This window comes from Calliphora vicina, chromosome 1 (genome assembly GCF_958450345.1).
Source record: "Calliphora vicina chromosome 1, idCalVici1.1, whole genome shotgun sequence".
Taxonomy (NCBI): domain Eukaryota; kingdom Metazoa; phylum Arthropoda; class Insecta; order Diptera; family Calliphoridae; genus Calliphora; species Calliphora vicina.
Window position 1 is genome coordinate 155,461,470 of NC_088780.1, and position 25,049 is coordinate 155,486,518.

A 25,049-nucleotide genomic window follows, 5' to 3' on the forward strand; every position below is an offset into this window, starting at 1 on the left:
TTGTAATTTCAGGGTGCCTTTGTAGTCCCCGCACCGCCCACAAATAGTACCCAAAATAATACAACTACCATACGTAGATCCATTAGTGATTTGGATAGTTTCCTTAATCCCAAGACACAACCGAACAGTACAACTACAACAAATCAACAAAATTCCACACAACAACAACAGCAGCAACAACAATTACCTGCGGCTACAACTATTAAACATAATCCAAAGTCCAATATCAATGTACAAGACATTAACTTGCCACAAAGTATCGAAATCTATAGTACTAAGCAACAGCAGCAGCATCAGCATCAGCAACAGCAACAAAAGACAATGAATAATATTGGGGTGGGTACCACAACCAACACCCTAAATGCCGAACGTATTGCAACGAAAACAACTACAACAACAGCAGCAACGATTAATACAACGACAACACGAAGCACATCAACCGATCCAAAAGATTCGACTCTGATCGAATTACTAAAACGGGGCACTCGCATAGCAGTCACCCAGAAACCGCCAAACAACAACACACCCTTGGGTGGTGTAACCCGCCAGATTATAACAAATAAAAATAATTGTAGTGTCATTATACCCTCGGAAGTCCAGGTGCTGTCGACCAAGGGAAAGCTTAAGAAAGACGAACACATACAAATGTCAAATTCCACTAATGTTACCCTGCCCGATGGCACTCCTTTATCGTTGACTATTGCCCAAGGGGCTGATAGTAACAGTGAAGTATATACGGTCACCTACACGAGTGATGGTTCGGCTTTATTTGGTGAAAACGAGGTTTATAATGTTAGTGAAGCCGAGATGTTGTTACAAACTGTCGATACCATGCAATTATTGAGTGATGCTGGAGACAATTTAAAACCTGAACATTCCGAACAATTTGAGGTCATGGATAATAAAATGAATGATATTGAGCAGCAAAATTGTGTGGATCAGCAGCAACACCAACAGCAGCTTCATCAGCAGCACCAGCAACATCAGCAGCAACACCACCACCAACAGTTGCAACAGAACTCAAATCAGTGTCAAACTACACAAACTTTACCAAACTTCCAACATTTCCATTCCAAAGAATTAATCATACAAAATCCAACTTTGATCAACCACCAGCAGATTAGAACAAATACCTTGTCCTTGCCACAAGATATAAAAAATCAATTCACCTCCAGCCTCAATTCACCCATACATTCACCTCTAGCTTATCCCACACCACCTTCAAGCCACGAAAATGTTACACAGACTTCCCCCTACATAGAGGACAATCATCACTTCAACGATGCACCAAATATCTTCTTCAGTGAGTCATTAATTTCCAACAATCATGCGGGAGAAACCGATAATGAGAAAATAATGAAATTGAAAAGTGTGCTCGAAGATAATTCCTTCGATTCCAATATTAAAGTGGAAGATTTGCTAAATGGCACAGATCCCGATACGGAGTGTGATTTGCGTGAATTCGCAGAGGCAAATCTTTCCTTCCTCGATGAAGATCAAGAATTTCTAAACGACTCCCGTAATGCCACATCACCGCTATCCGAATCATTTTTCACTAGCGGTATAGGCACAGCCGAAGAGGTCAAAGAAGTGTTGCGTGAAGTTTTAACCGAAGATCAACTCAATTTGAATTGTGAAAATCAGGGGGAGAATATAATTGATTTATATTATTTACCCGGTCTAAGTTTACAATCACAAATGATGCCCAATTCCGAAGATCCTCTATTGTCGTCTTCACCACGAGATTTTGGGCAGCAACAAAAAATACAAAATCCCTTGCCCCAACAGCAACAACAGACTCAGCAGCCACAACAGCAGCTGCAGCAACAACAACAAATCCAACACATTCCTCATCAACAACCACAACAGCAACATCAAAATCAACAGCATAATATTCAATACAACAATCAGCAGCAGCTGGCACATCCAAACCAAACAGTTAAAATATCCTTGGATTCGAATACACAAACATCTTCTGGTTCAGCTACTTCCTCCTCCGAAATAAATCAATTGATTTTGAATATACCCTCAAATGTAATACAGAATTCCTGCAATCCAACCTCTGCAAATTCCTCCTCTACAACAACTACTATACACTATAATGTACAAAATTTACCACAAGTACAAAATCAATCTAATAGTCAGCTACAGCAACAGCAGCAGTCGCATCTTATGCAACAGCAGCAGCAACAACAACATCAGTCACAATTTCTGACATCCACAACCATAAACTCACTTAATGAGGCCTTAATGCAGCCTATAATATACACTAGTGGTACCACCGATAAAATGGAACTAAAATTAGACAACAACCCCAACTCTACTAACCCACAATTACAAAATATTATTCATCTCAATAAACCCCTGGAGATGGTGAAAAATACAACATCATCATCATCGAGCCATATAATATTTCCACAGCAAAGTCACTCCTCGAATTCCATTGCCTCGAACCCAACTGTAACCACCTCTCTACAGCCGCTGTCAAATCAAACTAACTCTATTTTGAAAAGACGTTTGAAAGGTCATTCCTCGTTAGACTCTACGTCTTCACATTCTTCTTATTCCAAATATCAAGCATTGTCGCCCTACAAATCAAAACTACGCAAACCTTCACGTACCCATTACACACCAGCTCCCATACTGAATCCCGAACGCAAAGGTCACGGTTTGTACTGCAATGTTTTGAAGCAATTGGGCTGTTCTCTCTTGACCTTCGATAATTTCGATGATGATTTCGACGATCCCGTGGGTTTGGTCGATTTCTCCGATGAATCAAAAGTAAATTTAGGTTCAGCCTACCAAGCCGCTATACCTGCATTTAATGAAAACGCCTGTTCCAGTTCGGCTATAGAGGAAACGATTGGTTGTGATCTGATGTGGGATCCGGAAGTCCAAAAGGATGATAAGATTTTAATGAGATTCATCGACTTGAGTAAATCTTCAGCCGTACCCTTGGGCAGTCATTCTGAGGAGGTTGCCTTACAGGCCTTGCTAAAGGCCCAGGGTAACACAGCAACAGCTGTTTTGAGTTTATTACAGACCCAATCGAACTCATTCCAAATAAAATGGTCTTCACATGAGTTGGAGATATTTCTGAAGGGTTTGGAGAAGCACGGGAAGGAGTTTAGTAAAATTTCAAAAGAGGTGAGTGTTGAAAACAAGTGCCCTAACCGCCATTCTGAATTTTTTATATCTAAGTCATCGTCCAATGGCTCATATTTTGTGAAATTTGTCCCTATTTCCAATCTTATACATTTATTTAACAAATTTATTTAACTTTAAATGCTTACAGCTCGGTTCAAAAACCACTGGAGAATGTGTACAAATGTATTATTTCTGGAAGAAATTATGTGTAGACTACAAGGTAACCCACCTAAAAACAGAAACACCACCACAAAATCATGCCAATGATCCCAAACCTTATGTATGCGAAATACCAGATTGTTCAGCGGTAAGTAATAAAAAAATCAGCCATTTACTTCTCTACATTTGAATCAAACAAAAAAAAAAATGCTTTATTAACAACTAATTCATTAAATTCTTTTATTAAACATTTTGATTAAAATTATATAAAATCCAACATATTATGGTAAACCATTGCAGAGCTTTTCTTCTAAAGCAGCTCTGCATGGTCATACTCGCATCCATACTTATGGCCGCAACAGCCACAATAATCAACACAGTAATAATAATACGAATGCAACTGCAACAACTACTAATACTACCAATGCAAATTCCTCGCAAGGTTCTGCTACCAATAGTAATAATCATCCAATGCATAATAACACCCAGTCTATCCATACCAACACGGCGAATCCAAATCAAAAAGATACCAATGCCAATAAAGACAATACCGAATTCCCCTGCAAGGTGTGCGGCAAGTAAGATTCCCCCAACTCAAATTACTACTACCACTACTTACTATTACTATTCGTTCATTAAATTATTCTAAATCAAAGCAACAATTCAAATCAGGGATGGAAATCAAAGTAGAAAATCATTAGTACACTGTCATACACAAGATTTTCTACAGAAGGCACTATTATACACAAGATTTTCTATATCAAACACTGTTATACACATAGCTTTCTATAGCAAACTTTGTTCTACGCATAGCTTTCTATAGAGAACACTATTATACACATAGTTTTCTATAGAAAACACTGTTATATACAAGATTTAGTATAGAAAACTAGATTTTTCGATAGAAAACTATGTTATACACATAGTTTTCTATAGAAACACCTGGTATACACTGGATTTTCTATTGAAAACACTGCTATACACAAGCTTTTCTATAAAAAGCTCAGTTATACACAAGATTTTGTATAGAAAATACAGTTATACACACAATTTTGTTTAAAAAACACTGTTATATATAAGATTTATTATAGTAAACACTGTTATACTCAAGATTTTCTATGAAAACACCGTTATATACAAGATTTTCTATAGAAAATACTGTTATACACATAGTTCTCTGTAGAAAACACTATCATACACAAGATTTTCTATAGAAAACACTGTTATACACAAGATTTTCTATAGAAAACACTGTTATACACAAGATTTTCTATATAAAACACTCTTATACACTAGATTTTCTATAGAAAATACTGCTATACACAAGATTTTCTATAGAAACACTGTTATACACAAGATTTTCTATAGAAAACACTGTTATACACTAGATTGTCTATATAAAACACTGTTATACAGAAAATTTTCTATAGAAAACACTGTTATACACTAGATTGTCTATATAAAACACTGTTATACACTAGATTGTCTATTAAACACTGTTATACAGAAGATTTTCTATAGAAAACACTGTTATACAAAAGATTTTCTATAGAAAACACTAGATTGTCTATATAAAACACTGTTATACAGAAGATTTTCTATAGAAAACACTGTTATACAGAAGATTTTCTATAGAAATCACTGTTATACAGAAGATTTTCTATAGAAAACACTGTTATACAGAAGATTTTCTATAGAAAACACTGTTATACAGAAGATTTTCTATAGAAAACACTGTTATACACAAGATTTTCTATAGAAAACACTGTTATATACAAGATTTTCTATAGAAAACACTGTATGAAACAATATTTTCTATAGAAAACACTGTATGAAACAATATTTTCTATAGAAAACACTGTATGAAACAATATTTTCTATAGAAAATCTTGTATGAAACAGTATTTTATATAGAAAGTTTTGTATAGAAAATATTGTGTATAACAGTTTTTTTTTATAGAAAACTATGTATGTGTATAACTGGTTTTTATAGAAAATCTTTTGTAAAACTGTATTTTCTATAGAAAAACGTGTGTAAACCGGTATTTTCTGTAAAAAATCATGTGTAAAACATTAGTTTCTTGTCTCCTGAATTGTTTCCTGTATATTATTTTGATATCGAACAAAAATTTAATTTTCCATCCCTGATTCAAATTAAATTTTGTTTGTATTGTACTCGTAAAAGAGAGATTTGTTCTATTTTATTATTATTTCGTTTGATTTTTTAGTTTCCCGTTATACAATTTTGATTTCAAACCAAGTCATTTGAAAAAATGGCTGCGTAAAGAAGCACGTTGAAACTTAGTTTTTGTTTTTATAATTTTTATTTCCTGAGTTACCTCATTAAGTTAAATTAAATTTGCCTGTAGCTGAATATCGTCTTAAGTACCTTGATTCATTTAATATAATTTTCCCTTATAATAACTGGTACCATTATACGTATGGGTACTAAATTATACCTGTTAAATCATTATCATCATCATCAGTGCAATCCTTGTTCCCTTAATTAATGTATTGTACCAGAAGTTGCTGATAACTGTTTTGTTTTTGTTTTTTTTTTTGGTTTTCTAGTAACTAATTCATCATATAATAATTGTTGTTTCTTTTTATTTATTTGTTGTTGTTGTATTTTTCAAATATTGATTATTATATATATTTTTTCAACAAACAAACAAAAAAAATCGTACGAAAATCACTCAAATTCTCAAATTAAAGCGAAGATTCACTGCTCATAGAAGTTTTTAATCAAAATCGTTGAATTCCCTCAACAATTTGAAACTTCGTTCAGCCACCAAAATAGAATTGCATAAATGAAAGTACATATATATAAACAAAATCTAGTCAGTCCATAACTATTTGATCGATGGCTAAAATTTATACAAAAAAAAAAATAATAATACAACTTGGATTAATTGTAAGTGTTATGGCAATTGTTTTTATTTTTTTATTTAATTTTTTTAAATTTTTTGTTATAAATTTTTCCTTAACCTTTCTTAATTTTCTTTTAATCATATAAAAAATATTTTTAAAACAAATTCTGCCTTTTTTGTAAATAAAAAAAAAACTACTTTTGTAATTATATATATTTCCGCTATTGAAGAACTATTTCGAAATTTTATTTTTTTTTCACACCTTATTCCATATAGTAATAGGATTTGATAGGTCTGGCTTAGTTTAAGGGCAAAAAGGTAGATATTCCATTATTTGGTTGCTAAAATAATTTCTCGAAAAAAGAAAGCGGCACTCAAGCAATCGAGTAGTACAGATATGACTCCATATGACAAGATCTCACCACTCAATGACATCAACTATATATATCAAGTGTAGATTCTAGTAAAATGAGTCCAACTTGTCTTATGCAGGTATCAAGGCAAATGACAGTAACTGATGAAAAAAAACTTCAAGTCTGCTTGCGTTCTTACCGATCACAACCCTCTAACTGCCATTAGTTGCGAAATGACATTTCGCTACCAATACACGAGTTGTTTAGCGCATTTCACATAGTATTTTCCAGGCAAATTTTCATGTGTCAATTTTGCTTCATCTACACGCAGAGAAAAAATATAGTTGGGCATGGTTACTGTAACCATTTCAATATTGTTACAAGTTTTTTACTATATTATAGTCACAGTAACCATTTACATGATTGTGGTAACCATAATATGGTTAACTTACGATTCACATGATTGTCTCAACCATATATATGGTTACAGTAAACATATATATGTTTGTGACAACCATTTATATGATGAAGGACTTATCATATTATGGTGCTCTCGGCTTAAGGCTTATCATAATCTGAGAACAACATATTATGATAAAATTATTCATCATAAATATGGTTGCCACAAACATATATATGTTTACTGTAACCATATATATGGTTGAGACAATCATGTGAATCGTAAGTTAACCATATTATGGTTACCACAATCATGTAAATGGTTACTGTGACTATAATATAGTTAAAAAACTTGTAACACTATATAAATGGTTGCAGTAACCATGTCCAATTATATTTTTTCTCTGCGTGCACTGTCAGCATTCTGAATGGCGACAGATACTACATCTGAGACATTTAAAACGGATCCTCATTTGTTCAGCTGTATTGTCTGTATTGTGATCATAATATATGTGCTTGAATGTGTATTCCTAGATTACATTGAAAGTCCGACTAATGAATATCCTTCTGTATTTCGATTTCATCCTAAGAGATGTACATTTCGAATTTACCACATAAGAATTAATATATAAAACTAGGACGTTATTTTGGAATCGACGATACTCAACAATTTGAGATGTTGAAGGGTCTTGTTCCGAAACACAATCGGTGAATAATTTTCCAATTTTCTATGAAAAATACTCAAAAATTATTTGCAAACTGGGTGATTTTTATACAAAAGTTTAAGATCCTGATCCAGAGACACGATCGGAAAGCAATTTTTATATTTTTGTATGAAAATTACACAGTTTTCAAATAATTTTTTAATATTATTCATGCTAGAATTTGAAAATGTTTGTGTTTCTGTATAAGGTACTAAAAATTGTTTACAGCTCGTGTTTTGGAATCAGACCCTTAATAGTAGCAAGGCTGTGGGGTATTGTTGATTCCGGAATAACGTCCTAGTTTTATATAAACTTATAGGTATTGAAAAAGTCAAGCTCTTCTACTAGAGCCCGTATCCGTCTTCGGACAGTCAGTAAAGATACAGTATATCACTGTCTCTGGATTATGCCAAAATTCTTGGTTGATTTTCAAGACATGGCGGTCTAAATTCCGGAATATATAATCCTTCCTCGGATTCCATATTTTTAGATTACTAAAGAAAGTCAAATGTCTCATCCATAGTAATCGACTAACTATGTCATCTAGAGCTACATATTTCTGTGGACCTTTTAATAATAAGTAATTCCTATATAAACGGAAAAACCCGTAAGTTTGGGAATCTGGTTGTGAATGTCTACCGTAACCATTTCTATATTATGGTCACAATAATTACTTATCTGGACCATAATATGTTAACGTTACTATGCATGATTGTGGCAATCATATATATGATTATAGCAATTAAGTATATGATTGCTGCAATCATTTTTATCACATACATATTTTGTTCCGTGATTACACTGTGTCTAATTTCTTAAGCCATGGAAATATAACCATATACGGAGACCAGTACGTATATGGTTTTGCCCAAAGTCATGCACTTTTTTATGTTCCCCCAAAGATTTGGGGCCTCGGTGTCATTTTTGCAAAAGAGTGATCATATTCTCAGGCTCATAGGCAAATTTGTAGCCCATGTTGAAATGGTTACGGTAAACAAGTATAACTATATTTTTTCTCTGCGTGTGGTAAAATATATAGGAACTCGTAAGAAATTTGATTTTTTTTAAAATGTTTCCATATTATCTACAAACATCTTCAAAATGTTTCTTTTTTTATAAAATGAAATCTATAGTAGTATATTGTATAAAAGTTCTCACAGCTTCTTTAAAGCACTTTAAACTTTTTTTGTCTTCAGCTTAACCTTTTTTGAGGTATTTTCTATTGCAGGGTTACACAATTTTAACTATTTTTTTCTAACATTCTATTATGTTTCAATTAACCTATATTTTCTCTTAAATTTCTTTTGTTCTTTTAAACATTATTTAACTTAATTTCCTTAAGTGTCACTCTGTCTCCTCTCTCTCTCTGTCTCTGACTGTCTTCATAATACCACAAAAACAAAAAAAAAATATTTAAAAGATAAGTAAAATTTGTATATTGCAATACAAGGAAAACAAATCTTAAATATTATTTAAAACACTAGTTGAGCATGTAACTAAAAAGAAAAAACGCTTCTCTGTTCTATCATCGAAATGTATGCATGTGCCATGATGTGTATTTCATGGGCTTCTAAACTAAATGTCTATTAGTAATAATCCTCTTTTTTGATTTATTTATAGTTTAAAAAAAGAAAAATTTGCAAATATTTCTTTTTTCTTATAAATTATAATTAATATTTCTTACTTTTTCTTTAAAATTAAAACAAATATTTTTCAGAGTATTCAATAAAATTAAGAGTCGTAGTGCCCATATGAAGACCCATCGTGCAACAGATAATGAAACAACTGTACAAATTACAAATAATCAAAATCAAATAATACAACAACAACAACAACAGCAGCAGCAGCAGCAGCAACCACAACAGCAACAAACACAACAATTATAAAAAAATTATTAACAAATTGTTTTAAACAAATTCATATAATTCCTAACAAATACATTATAATTTTTAAATTAAATGTAGACAAAAAACAAAACAAAAAATCAAGAATTCTTAAAAAAATAATGACAATCGCCCGAGAAGAGAAAATCTAAATTAATTAATTAAATTTAATATTTTTATGTTAATTTTACTTGACTTTCAATCATTTTAAATGATTCGAAATTAATTTTATGCAGCATTTCTTAAGATCCGTAAAAACCCAAAAAATAATTTTAAACTAGTAAAGAAACAAAAATTAAATTAGAAAAAAGAAGCTTAAATATTTTAAACTTTTAATTTATTGTTTGTTTACCAAAGAAAAATCAAATAATTCTAGTCATTGTTGTCAAATTTTTATTATAACATAAAATTTTAACTAAATTTTTCTTTTAGTATACAAGTGATAAAGAGTGAGATTAAAACCCCCCTCCAAAATATGTATTTTCCCCACAACAAAAAAAAAAACACAAATAATTAAATTCATAATTATTTTTTATAAAATCTCTGTGTGTGTGTGTTAAAAACTACTTGAAAAATTGTTGTTTAGATTTGAAAATTCTCAACAAAATCAAAAGTAGTTTTTAATTAAACCTAACGTCAGTCAGTCAGTCTAACTAAGTACTATTTAATGTTGTTAATGTTTGTATTTAATTTTTAAGCCTAACAGAAAGAAAAAAAACCAAAAACTAAAATCATTAAACATCAAATTTTTATTATGTAAGAATTGTATATACAATATTTAAATAAATAAATAATATTATATTTCTAAAGAAAAGTTTATTTGTTTTCTAAGTCCTAACAAAAACAAATTATGCCAAAAAGACAATTTTATTTTTTAATTAAGTCTTCAAAAAAACGAATAGAAAAAAACACAAAAAACTTTCTTTAACCTTAAGTTAAAAAATAAACAAAGTATGCCAGCATTAAGTAAATGATATAATTAATTATTAAATACCAAAGAAAACAATTATATGATATAATTACAAAAAAAACAATACATATTACTAACTTATAAGTATGATATTAAGCTTTAACCTCTATATTCATTGAACTATTTTTCATTTCATAATTGTATTTACTTAAAGCAATTTTCAATTTTCACTCTCTCTAATAATTTTTCTTTTCTAAGATGGCGACATTCTAGCATCTGGTATGCCTTTTTCATCCGAATTTTACTAAACTAGAACAAATACATAGTGTTGCTTGCAGCTTGGATTTTTGCAACAAATTTTATTTAGTTTTCTTGAAGGAAGAAAATTTGGTTTTGATAGAATTCAATTACATTTAATATGTCTACGACAGCAGGCTACCGACTATTATTATTTTGAAAACGGCAACAACATCGTAACCAGCTGACATTTTTGTTCATATACATACATATTTCAGTGGTTCCACTTTTAAATATTTAATTTTAATAAAAATTCAAACAAGGGCGAATCAATAAGTCCATGACTTTTTTAATGAAACACTTGATAAAAAAAAATCATTTTGTTTTTCAGCATAGTCTCCCTTGAGCTCTATACACTTTGTCCAAAGTTTCACCAATTTTTTATCTTTTCCAATAATTAAAATTCATCGAGGTCATCAAAATAGGTGTTTGTTTGGGAGATGATTTCATCGTTGGAGTGAAATCTCTTTCCACCGATACATTTCCTTTGGGTTTGTAAACAAAAATAGTCAATCAGGGCTAAATCGAGGCTTTCTCAAACCCAAGTGATCATTCAGAATTGAAAACACTTAGCTATGTGAGATGTCTATGGCTTCCACAATCTCTCACATTTTTAATCTCGGGTGTAAACCACTTTTTTTATTTTGATGGTGCAGAGTTTCCATCGTATTTATCAAACTTAGTCTTGGTTTGAGTGCTGCATAATGAGCGGACGAAATTCACTTTTTCCCATTTTCTCCTCATGTCACGAGGTAGTCAGCTATCAATGGCTGTCAAACTAAATGACACAGCTTGTTCAATTTTTGACAGAAGTCAACTGACAGATGCATGTTGACAGCAGCAGTACTTTTTATTATGTTGACAGCACCAGATCAGTCTATATCCAGCTACGAATAGGTTTTAAATGACCAATTAAAAACCTACTATTTCGGTAGAAATTAACAGTTATTATACGAGTATTGCAAACAAATTCGAAAATAAAATATGTAGAATTTTTAGTTTTTAAGAAATTTCTCAAAAATTTTAGCAAATAAGTATTTTATCTCAGCTTTGTGATTTTGAAATCTAAATTAAAAAGTATTACGATCATTCGTAACATAATTTCTACGCATACTGATATTTTGCTATCAGTATTAGGGTTCCTAACAGTCTTTGCAAAACAATTTTCTAAAAGAAAACAGTCTTTGCAAAACAATTTTCTAAAAGAAAACAGTCTTTTCAAGACAATTTTCTAAAAAGAAAACAGTCTTTTCAAGACAATTTTCTAAAAAGAAAACAGTCTTTTCAAGACAATTTTCTAAAAAGAAAACAGTCTTTTCAAGACAATTTTCTAAAAAGAAAACAGTCTTTTCAAGACAATTTTCTAAAAAGAAAACAGTCTTTTCAAGACAATTTTCTAAAAAGAAAACAGTCTTTTCAAGACAATTTTCTAAAAAGAAAACAGTCTTTTCAAGACAATTTTCTAAAAAGAAAACAGTCTTTTCAAGACAATTTTCTAAAAAGAAAACAGTCTTTTCAAGACAATTTTCTAAAAGAAAACAGTCTTTTCAAGACAATTTTCTAAAAGAAAACAGTCTTTTCAAGACAATTTTCTAAAAGAAAACAGTCTTTTCAAGACAATTTTCTAAAAGAAAACAGTCTTTTCCAGCCAATTTTCTAAAAGAAAACAGTGTATTTTGTTTTTATTACAATAACAATCAATTTCCACTCAAAGTACTCGTCTGGTTTAGAAAAACAGCACATAAGACTCCTGCATGTCTGAGTCGATTTCTTAATATGGAAATTAAATCAGAGAAAAATTAGATTTTTACAGTAAAATTCAAACAAGTACTAGAAAGACATAAAAAACCTCTGACAGATTTAAATTGAAAAAAATTATGGACGGCAATTTTGCTCCCATTCCAGCTCGACTGAGACTTTCGGCGCAAAAATAACAAAAGAGTAGAGTCCGACCGAAGTTTACCAAAAATAATAAATTTTTTAAAGGAAAAACTTAGATTATGAAATTTTAAAGGAGAAACAAGTTTTCAATATAAATATTAGAATACAAAGACCGATATTTTTAATGTCTATGCCAGATCGGAAATTCTCCTGTCAAGGACCTAACTCAGTTGTCAAAAACTTAAGTGATGAGAATGTATTAGTAAGAAAAACTATGTGAAAACAAAAACAATACTCAAAATAATAATTGATTATTTTGAGTAATTTTTTTGTTTGAGTTTTTTTCTAGTTTCCGCTCTATGCTTCTCTGTGGTCTAAGCATTCTGTAAACTTTTCAGTTCAAAATGAGAAAACTAGTTTAATGGAGTACACAATATAAAGTGAGTGAAAATGAATAGTAGATTTGAAAAGTTTCGATTTGTTTCGGCTTAGGGCGAATAATGATTTTTAGGTCTAATATTCGCTTCGGTTTCGGTTGGACTCTACAAAAGAGTAATTGTAATACAAAATTATTTTCCTTTAGAATGTAAAAGTACGAAAGATAAGAAAGTGGTTAATCGGGGATGGAATCTAACCGTATCATTTCTTAGCGACTGTTCTAAAGTCAGTAAAACAATGACTTCTAAAAACGTTAGAAAATTCGCTATAACGCTCTAACTTCTTTACACATATAAACATCGATCAGCTGATTAGCTCTATTTAGGAAACCTTACGTAACGTAAAGACTTTGATTATGTATATCATCTGTATAAAAGCTCAAAAAGCAACACTGTTTATTTATTTTAATTAAAATATATTCCAAAAATCTTTTTTATTTTTAATTTTCCTTGATACACATAAATTGAAAAACCAAGTCCTGTAATATTTCTGCCAATTATTTAGAACAAAAATCTCTTAAACTTATTAAAAACAAATATTTACTCACTCTCACCTACTACCAACTAAATTAACATCTTAGCTTTCACCTAAAAAAAACTTAGTTGAATTTTCCTCTCTTACTAATTAAACAAATATATTAAAATAATTATAAAAAAAATACAGATAATTAAATTATAATTCATCTATAAAACAAACAAAAAAAATAAATTAAACTATTAGCAATTTTCTATGGTTGTATTGTAAACACAAACACACACGTACACATGATGCTCTTATTTAGCAAAAAAAAAAAAATTAATAATTTATTTAAATTAAATTATTAAAAAAAAAGAAACTAAAAGATAACTTACAATAAAATTGTAAACAAATTAAAATGAAATTCTTTGAAAAACAAAAATCTAAAAGAATTAAAAATAAATTATAAAAACGCTAAAGTATTTATTAACTATTTATTTAATTTATTCTTTTAAATCTTATTATTTGTTTCTCTCTTACTTTTTCTACATTAAATAATTTTCCATCAATGCCTTCTTTAACAAAAAAAATTATACATATAAAAAATATTAATTATTACATTAAAACTAAATGTAAAATTAAAAGTAAACAAAACTAAAGTAAAGTAAATAAATAAAAATTTAATAAGTATTATATATTAAAAATAAAAATAAATTAAAACCACCTTAAGAAATATTTAATTATTTCTAGAAAATAAAATAACAAGTGAAAACTAATTTAAAAAAAAATCTTAAATGTTATTAGACTCTAAACAATATATTTTTATTTTATTCGTAATAGTCAAATAAGCAAACAAAACACAAATAATTAATTATAAAATAAAATCTTTGTTGTTTATTAATTAAGTGAATGAGTGAGTGAAAGAACTCTCTCTCTGTCTATATCTCTCTCTAACTCTGTCTGTATCTGTATCTTTAAGTGTAAAAGTGTTATTAATTTTCTACTACATACTACTACTTATTACTACAAACAAATACTTGCATAGATACATACATACAAAGAAAACAAAACAATACATAGATATTTATTCAAATAAGTTTTATTTTTCTTTAAAGAAATTTCCACTACCAAAAATAAAATAAAAAAAAACATAATTTAGCAAAAATTTAAGGCAAAGAAAGAGGCAATTCTTATGACTATCAGATCAAGTGAAAATATACTCATAAATAAATGTTATTATTATGATTATTATGCTTTATTTCTAAGTTAATTGTTTTTTGTGTTACTTATTTGTTTTTAGTTTAAATTTATTACATTTATTATTTACCTACTAAATATTATTATTATTATATAAAATACTTTGAAAATAAACAAAAATATTATTATTTAAACATTTTTCTAAATCATATCATTTTTATTTTATTCATTTTTAGTTTGTTATTATTTTTATAGGCCGTTAAAAAATGTTGAAGTGTAAGTCAAAACTATATTAACTATAGAAAGCGATTTGACTTCCTGATATTATCGCCATTGCAAATCATTTAAAGCTGACCATAATGTGCTGGTTTCTAAAAAGTTTTTTTTTTCCAAAAATGATTTACAAAAGTAAAGCTTTTTTAAATTTTGTTTAAAACCATATAATATATCCAGAAACGGGTTTCGGAAAAAGACTACATTTAAAATATATATTTTGGGGGATTTCATGTCAAGTTAACCAACTTTTGAAATCGATGTCTCCCGATCGGTATGAAATTTGTCCATTTTGAAAAAAAGTCGAAAAAAGTTTTTGATGTCGGAAAAAAAATTTCCAAATTTTTTTATTTTTTTTTAATTTTAACTTTTTTCGATAGATTGAAGAAAAGAGATATTTAAACTATTTGGGACACATTTTGCTAAGGACAATAGGTAATAAGTTACATGGATGAGAAAAAACACCTGCTTGATCAAAATGTAAAATTTTTACGACCTCTAAGTCAGAGAGTTCTTCACCGATCTTGTGTCTGAATTACTATTCAATAGAACTAACCTTTGTGCAAATTTCATCCCGATAAGAACACATAGATTTAAAAAGTTGGTGCACTTAACTCAGAGAGTTCTCCACCGATCTTGTTGAAAAATGGTGTCTGAATTACTATCCAATAGAACTAACCTTGATGCAATCCACTCATATCTGTTAAAGAGGAATCTATAAGGTGTATGACTTAAAAATGTGGGATTTTTAAAAGCTTTTTAGCTTTTGGTACATTTCTACAATATAAATTTATTCAAAACATTGTCCATTATTAGCTATGATATTTTCTCTGGCAACATATGGATTTCAAGCCAAATTTCAAGCAACATATGGATGAGGCCAAGAAAGAATCTAGCCAATATCGAATGCTCAGAGACTGTTCTGCATCGATAGAAACATTTGACATGTGGCCCAACGTTGTCATAATGTAATATTACGGTTTTATGCCTGGCCGCATATTCTGGGCGTTTTTCGGCCAAGGTTCCCTGTGATGGTCTGTCAGATTTCAGCAGCTTGTAATAGATACAGAACATTTCCTTAGCGCCATGAATATTTAGCTCAGCTGGTTGGACGGGTTTTACGTACGATCTCTTACGCTACGGGTTATCGGAATGGATAATCCATTTTTCATCGTGCAAAAATTATTATCTTTCATAGCGTTCAAACATCAGTTTGTACATGTAAATTCGTCTTTCAAGGTCTCTCGGCTTCAATTCGTATGGTACCTAATTTCCCTATGTTTGGATAAATACTACTGCTCGCAAATGTTTTGAAATTGTTTTTTTAGTATCTCCCAATGATTTAGCAAGCTCTTCTGAGAACAATCTTCATGGAGTAATGCCTTCACTTCATGCCTGTGGCATTTTTTTGGGTGGCTCAGGCGATCTTTGTTTTCCGTGTCAAATTCACCATTTCTGAACTATTATTCATCACCATTCACCATATGCTTTGGTGAGCAATTTATGTGCTTCAACGGCTTTTGTTTTTCAAATTTTAGAACTATAATGTTCAATAACGAAGTGAGAATAAATGACAGCTTCAAAATGACATATAAGTTATACCGCATTCTTAATTCATACACTTAACAATTTCTGTCGACTTCGTGTGATTAACATTCGTTTGCTTACTTTGTCTTTCGATATCAAGGAACAGACTGTAAGTCTCTATTTCTGATTTACCCTTCCAACTTTTTATTCGTCAATAATTTAATTTATTAGTAAAAACGATTTTGGGTTATTTGCCGATATCGAACAAATGCTTTCGATCGATTTCTATGAAATAAATCAGATTTGGGGCTTATTGATATCACTTCTATACGAACCACGTCAACGAAAGCCTAAATGATTTCATACACAATTCGGTTTCTCTATTTGCAACTCTTAGAACACAAATGTCAAAGTCAGCTGTTCAAACGTAATCTCAGTTTCAGTAGATGAATTCTTTTAATTCGAGATTTATGAACCGACGAGAGATTTGATTTCAATTTGTTAGCTTTTCTTGGTAATGAGGTCACCAAATTAAGTTATAGATAGCAGAGTCGATATAGCAATGTCCGTCTGTTGAAATCCACTTTCCGACGACCCTAAATAACTTACAAATGTAATGAATACATCAATATATCGAATATAGTCCTGGATCGGTAGTTATATAAAGTTCAGAGGCCACAAATAACAGAGTTATATGACAAAAATTACCAAAACTATTTATACACCTATTTTCAACAAATTTTATTTCAAATCAAAAATTGTTTTCAATATTTATCTTAAAGTATACTTTGGTGAAGGAAGTATTAGATTCGGCACATCTGAATATAGCACCCTTACTTGTTGAATATAAAAGGAATTTTAAATTCAAAAGTATGGCTTTACTTTCACGCCTCTTATTTTACTCCCACTTTAAAAAATGATAATTTTTTTAAAGAAAATTAAAGAAAACTTTAATATTTAAAATTTTTTTTCGTACTAAAGACTAGTTCTGTAATCATTTAAATAATATTTTTAATAAGAAAGAGCTACTCCCTTTATTCAGAGTTAAACTGTTCCCTACCTAAAGTGTAGTAGTCAACACAACTCGTGAATACTTTAGGAAAATGGCGGCCTTAATTTTGTAAAAATTATGATTTATTATAAATTATTATTATTTTATAATTATAGCCCTTCTACCACGACAATCTTTATTTTAAATATAAATTTTGTTTCTTCTAAAGAAAGCAAGAAAAAACAAACTACAAAATTATAATAAAATTTAGAAATATAAATATTTAGAGGAAAATACTCGTACTTAATCATAACATACCTTATCTCGATACTCTGCGTTGTGATTGTGTAATAAGTGTGTAAATTATGAATGTAAAATAATAAATTTAAAATCAATAAAAATTCTTTACTTTAACAGACAACTAAAATAATACTTATTTATACATAAATGAATGAATAAATAAATAATTTCAATACGAGTATATAGAAATTAAAACTCATTATACGTAAGTTTATGAACTTAACTAAAAAAAATAAACTCTAAAAGAAAAGTGTATAAAAAAAACAAATTATTAAATATATAATTAACTATTTATAAAACAAAAACTCTTTAATAAACTACTTTGAAAACGAATGATAATAGTTCTTAGACATATCAAAAAATCCAAAAAAAAAAACAAAAATTAATAATTATTATTAAACTATATAAATATGCATTTTAATTTTAAATTAAATAAATTATTAAAATATATATATATAATATATATAGCTATACATATATAAAACAAAACAGAGCTAATTTAAGTAATAAAATATATTCATATAAGTAAGTATATTTATTGAAAAGTAAAGTATTGAATGAAAAACTTTAAACATACTTTATTAATTACAATACTTCAAAATTGAATGAATGAATGAATTATTTAATAATATTAAATACAAAATACAAGAACTTTAAACTATTGAAAATGATTTTAAAATTAACTAAATTCTCTTAATATAATAGACAGACAAATTAAGATTTAAAACAGTATTTTATTAATAAAATTTTTAAACATTAATCATGAATAAATCTTTTATATTATATGAAAACAAAAACAAAACAATTTAAATAAAAATATTTAAGAAACTGTCATATAAAAATCTGTTATTTTATAACATTTTTTCAAATGTTATAAAAACACTTGTTAAAAAAAGAATATTATATAAATAATAAACAAATCTTTATGGTTGTAAACTGATGATCAAAAAAAAAAAAAACAAAAAAAAGGAAAAAAACTTAACTTTAATTATAAATATATATATATAATAATGATAAATGTTTTTAATTAACTTTAAGAAAAAGTAGTAGTTTAATAATCCCCCCCAAAGGAGCTTAGATTTTAAATGTTCTATCTTTATTATATAAAGTAGTGAAATTATAAAAGAAACCCCAAAAAATTAAAAAAAGAATGTGGTATTCGGCCTAGACGAATTGTTTATACCCTCCACAAGATTACTGTTCAATAACTTCTACAATTTCTGTCACTCACTTCAAATACAAGTTCTGAATTTTCTCAATTACAAACATCGTATAGTCATAGATAAATACACATATATCAGAAACTCTCCTGTCAAAGACCTAACTCAATTGTCAAAAACTTAAGTGCTGAGAATGCATTAGTAAAAAAACTATGTGAAAACAAAAACAATACTCGTACATGTGATTATTATGACTAATCTTGTTGTTTGAATTTTTTTTCTAGCTTCCACTCTATGTATATTTCTCTATGGTCGTAGTATCGAAAAATTCTTCGAAATTATTTATTGGCAACAAATCTGTTTTATCTGTATAGAAATTATACTGCATCTTTAAGAAGAAAATTAATAAAGAAATTCTCGATTGCACTCCAAATGCTGAAATAAATATCCAATGTATCAATTACACAGGTCAACAGAAAAAAAGGCTTGACTAACCACTATATAGATTTGATGCATCAAATTTTTCAATTCTATGGATAGATTTTTTTTTAAAAAAAAAATGTTTAAGTAAAATTATAAATTTTGTTAGACGTTGAGTTAATGATAACTCATAAAGGGTTAGTCTGATGTTATTAAAATAAACTTAGAAAAGTTGGGATTTACAAAACGTTTAATTCGTTTATGTATTGCGATTGAATAGGCTCAGAAGTTTCGGAGTTATAATAACAAATTGAAGAAAAAAACATATTTTTTACGAGAAAATAGAAAATTGTTTTGTTTCAAAAACTCATGAAAAATCGAAAACTGCAGAAATTGTACGGGTTTATTACTTTATCGCAAAGCGACATGTAATAGCAACAAAATGAGATATCGATCATAAAAATCGATGAATACTTTTGGAATTTATTCACAATTAAGTGAATTCGCTCATTTTCACAAAATTTTTGTTTTTTGTTTGATATACATACATACATAAATTTAAGTAGTTAATGTTCTTCTTTTGAATGATTGAAAATTGAAAACATTTTCCCCATGCTATGTAAAAATTTCCACATATATATTGCGTTTCAATCGGCTCACTAGTTTCGGAGTTATAATAACAAATTGAAGAAAAAAAATATATTTTTTATGTGAAAATATAAAATTTTTTTGTTTTAAAAAAATCATTAAAAATCGAAAACGGTAGAAATTGTTCAGATTTATTCTTTATCGCAAAGATATTTTTCGAATTTATTCACAATTAAGTGAATTCGCTCATTTTCACAAAATTTTAGTTTTTTGTTTGATATACATAAAATTTAGTAGTTAATGTTCTTTATTTGAATGATTGAATATTGAAAAAATTTTCCCCATGCTATCTATAGATTTATAATATTAAATTGAAGCAAAAAAAAAATATAAATTTTTTTTTTTTAAAAAAAAATCTTGAAAAATCGAAAAAGGTAGAAATTATTCAGATTTATTGCTTTATCGCAAAGTCTCATATGGTAGTAATAAAATGAGATATCGATCATAAAAATCGATGAATTCTTTTCGAATTTCTTCACAATTAAGTAAATTCGCTCACTCCAATTTTTGTAAGTTTAATTTAATAATATAGGACTAATCGTTTTTGAGTAATCATTAATTAATTAAAAAACCACTATCCATAGAATTTAAAATTTGGACCATATTTGTACTACTGGAACATTAAAATTGTGTAGTGGTTTAAAAAGCCTCTAAAATTTTTTCGATTTCGACTGCAAATAATTTCTAAAATTTTATTTTATATTTCAAAACTATAAATCAGATCAGTAAATATTATTTTAATTAATGATTTTATATGTAAAATTTTATATACATAAGTACGATTTCTTCCTCCTTCTGAATGTTGTCCTAATATATCATACATATGGGAGTCCGAGGGTCTGTAGAACGGATCAAAGGATTAGTAAAGAATACCTCAATGTGATCCTATGCAGGTCCTTGTATTAGCTAAATAAATGAGCCATTATATTTTATATTAAAAATTATTAGTTTGTTTGAGAAATTCCCAAATAAAGTCTCGAAACAAAAAATTATCCTTCAGAAAATCTACAAACTTTTGTAAAGCAGTGATTGCTTTACAAAGAATTACTATTTTTAAAATTATTTCAAAAAAGAATTACTCTTTTTAAAATTTAAGCAAAGCAACATTTGTTTCACAGTTATGCCTTTTTAAGGCAAAAATTAGACAACAATTTTGCAAGAAATGCAAATTAGAAAGAACTTGTTGAAAACATACATACATATAACGTACTTTGAGTGAAATCGCTTAAACTGCAAGTTTTCTTAATTCTAAATATTTTAATTTAGAATAGAAAAACTCTTTAAAAATAAACTAAAATTCTTGTGGCGGGTATAATATAACAACAAAAAAATCCATTAAAATAAATATTAACGTGTCTTCTTTTTTCTCTCCCAAACAAATTAATTAAAAATAATCCAATGCTCCTTTGTTACAACTCAAAATATCCTTTTTTTCCTTACTTCCTTCCTTCTTTCCTTTCCATTCAACTCTAATTTTACTCTCTTTACAATTCAACGAAATATATAACAAAACAAATTTTCTTAGAAAATATAAAAAAACTGAAAAAAAAAATATTACAAAACTTTTTTACAAACTACAACTACTATGTACAGTGTAGAGCAATAGTTTATTAATTTTTTACACATTTCTTTTAAATGTCTTGATTTTCTTATTCATACAAGTAATATTTATTATTAATTAAAAAAAAAACTCACACGAAATCATAAATATTCCCTCCAATATAAAAAAAATAAAAAAAAATAATTTTTAAAATTATTATACATCTTAAAAACAAACAAAAAAAATTTAAAAAAATATTAATCAATAAATTGAAATTAAAGCAAAAGAAAAAACCAAAAAAACATCATTGTATATTTAAAACATTTTTAGCATGTTAATTGTTTAATTAAATGTTCTTAAAACAATGAGTTCTTACATTCAACGTATTTAAACCAGAAAAACCAGAAGTTTTAATAAATAATAAAACCAAAAGAAATCGTTAAAAGTATTAGTAAAATCCAAACAACAAGAACAAAGTCTCTTTACATATATAAATATAAGTCAAAAATTGTGTCAATTTCTTAAATTAAAAACATACCAAAAAAAAGTATTAAGTAAAAAAAAACTCTTTTTTCAAAAACCCGACAAATCTTATTATAGAATATAAGATATTACTTTCTTATTAAAACTTTTGCTTTGAAATTTATAATTTGTTTATAATTTTTAGATTTCTTTTACAATTTTTCTATTTTAAATGTAACAATTAAGAAAATTTGTTATTGTTTTGAAAATTGTTTATCTCATTATATTTTCATACTAAAATTAGGGGAATATTACTTTGGGTTCTATTTAAACATTCGCAGCACCTTTGTAACCTGAATCGATACTCTCTGCATTACTTGTCATCGATTATATAAGAACTGTTTGGTAATTGCTACAGTAATCCAGTTGTGTACATGCCTCAGTTGGCTAGCTTGCCACATTCCTTTTTTTCATTAATAACTTGCAACTCTCAGAATCATAAAGTTACGACTGTATGAGTGAGCTTGACCGTGCTCTAAAAGTGATATGTACTGTATATTTCTATTGCAGGGCCCACATTCTTGATGACTCCGACTCAAGTATTCATTATATTAAAACAGCAAATGGGTTATATGAGAAAGGTTAGAGGGAGTAGTGTGTGGTGGCATTCGATTTGAATTTTCCTACGCTGAAAGTGTCAGGAAAGAATTACGTAGGAAGTTTATTCCACCTACGTACGTAAAGATAGAATTTCCCTATAGTATGTAGTCAATCCACTGCCCAGTAGATGGAAAAGTTCTTGTTGAAGAATGAGTAAAACGTAAAACTTCGGTTATCGGGAATAAATATATAATTGCAGCAGAAAACATTTCACGGTTGTATCGATATAATATTGAAACACAATCCATCGGCTTTTTCTGTATGATGTCGAGATACTTCAGAATAGACTTTGAAATACAGGACTATACATGAAACATGGTATTGTAAAAGAAAGCAGATCAGCTGAAGTGAAGTATTTCTTAGTTGTATTTAAATAATTCGATGCACTTAAATGCTTCTTTAAACACTTGAAAACTATGTTTAGTCGAGCAAACATCACACAGAATTCTCCTGACTATAACATCAAGAGCTTCTGATTCCAATCTCAATTAGAGATTGTGCGAGAGAGCGATCTTGATTTATATTTTGCCTCATGAGGGCAATCTCCGACGAGCTCGGCCTATGGTTGACCAAATATGAATGATAAATGTTGCTATCATGAAAAATAATAAATAGGATTGGAATGACCTCCTAAAGCTACGTTTCCGCATACACCGTAATCGGTAAAAAGTTCGTTTCAGAAATCGGCAACGAAAATTGGGAACGAAACGGCACCGATCAGTAACGAAAAACCTGTCATTTGGGGCCGGAACGAAAACAAGTTCAAGTAGGTTGTTTTCGGTGCTGTAGGCACGAAATTATTTTTTAATTTAAAATTTAAAGAAAATCAAAATGAATAAAAAAAATAAATTTTCTTTATTGGAAGAGGAAAAAATAATAGATTTTGTCATAAATAATGAAATTCTATTTATATATCCAAAATGAAAAAATAATTTCGTTTCTGTATTTTATACCGCAACGCACCCAACTGAAACGAAAACAATTCAGAAACGACCATTTATGAAATATAATAAGTTGCCAAGAACAAGCTCTATGCCAGACTCTATCCAACGCCTTCAAAACATATAGAGTCACCACTTTACTTTCGCCAAAATTATGAATTGAAGGACACTATCTGAGAATAGAAATGGTAGCAATCTTCTAATTAAATTATTGGAATCCAAGAACAAATTGCTATTGGGCGATTTTTTTCCGGGATGCTACTCTTTCCCTTTTATATAACTGTTGAAAACGTTAACTAATGGATGAGCTAGAATCAAAGACAAATTCTTTAAGGCCAGTGTATGTATATCATCAAGCCATTTGATTGATCTTTTTAAACAGCGCGTGTCCGAAATAATATATTTGGCATAGTTAGTTACTGATACTCTTTCGAGCTCAGATAGTGGTTTCCGCAAGTTTTATTTACTTGAAAATAATTCAGCCAAAAGGGGTTTATTAACCGGATCGGACAGCCCTTAAAAAAGTTGATATTGAAGAACCACCATTATCTTTTATTGTTATAGCGAATGACCAGAAGATTTTACTGCATCGTGGAGCTTTAGGTTGTTTACAACTCAGCACTTTGGAAGGAAGAAAATAAAGTCTCAGTTACGCCACTTTCTGCATGCTTTCTCTCTGGATCTGATTTCATGTTTGCTCATTTAATTTAACCAAGATTTGTCGTTAGTGTTGATTGAATTCTTTTGGATTTAATGAATGTTTTCATCTCCCTATTTATTTATTCTGAATTTCCTGAAATCGTGCAGTGATCCATATAACCAAAATGTTCAAAAACATCCACTTCATATCAAACTTCATTGTGGTAAGAAATCCTTATCTTCAAAACCGATTGCAAAATTATGTACGAACAAATCATAGAGGAGGACATACGCTTTCAAGATATGTAATTTGTGTCCACAACACAATGTTAGATGCAAAGAGCTCGTTCCTTGTTCAAGTCTTTCATATCGAACGATCATCGGTTATAAATAATTAAGGATTATAGGTGTAATAGTTCGTAAGCATGTTCCAGTTTTCCCCTTCTCATTCTAAGTAGTCAGGACTAATTATTTATCGTTTCCTAGTTTTTCAATTCTTAAAATATGTTTGTGTTTTTACCTCACGTCTTAACGAGCCAAAACAAAACAACGTAAGAATTATGGACACAAATATGTACATGTTTTTTCTGTGTGGAAAAAACGTATCGATCTCATAGTTTTCTATGTCTTTTTACTTGAAAATGTCATGTTCTGACAACGTTGTTCGAACAGGAACATAACATCCACAAGAATTGTCCACACGTGACAAATTCATGTGCGGACAAGAAATTGTTCGCCGAATAAACAAATTGAAGGGTTAAGTCTTGCATATCCAACAAGCAAATGTTTTAAAC

At 28.9% G+C, this 25,049-nt stretch overlaps 1 protein-coding gene across 2 annotated transcripts in view; it reads left to right on the plus strand.

The window, feature by feature from the left end:
* The window catches only part of LOC135964165 (probable serine/threonine-protein kinase DDB_G0282963), a 140,673-nt gene extending 130,863 nt beyond the window's left edge, over positions 1-9,810 (plus strand). The window contains exons 10-13 of one of the 2 annotated variants that reach the window (XM_065516269.1): positions 13-3,147; positions 3,296-3,454; positions 3,607-3,884; positions 9,350-9,810. In XM_065516269.1, coding sequence (XP_065372341.1) covers positions 13-3,147; positions 3,296-3,454; positions 3,607-3,884; positions 9,350-9,518 — 3,741 coding nt within the window. In that variant the 3' untranslated portion in view covers positions 9,519-9,810. The remainder of the gene's footprint in view (positions 1-12; positions 3,148-3,295; positions 3,455-3,606; positions 3,885-9,349) is intronic. The other variant, XM_065516267.1, reaches the window with a different exon arrangement.
* The last annotated feature ends 15,239 nt before the right edge of the window (positions 9,811-25,049 follow it).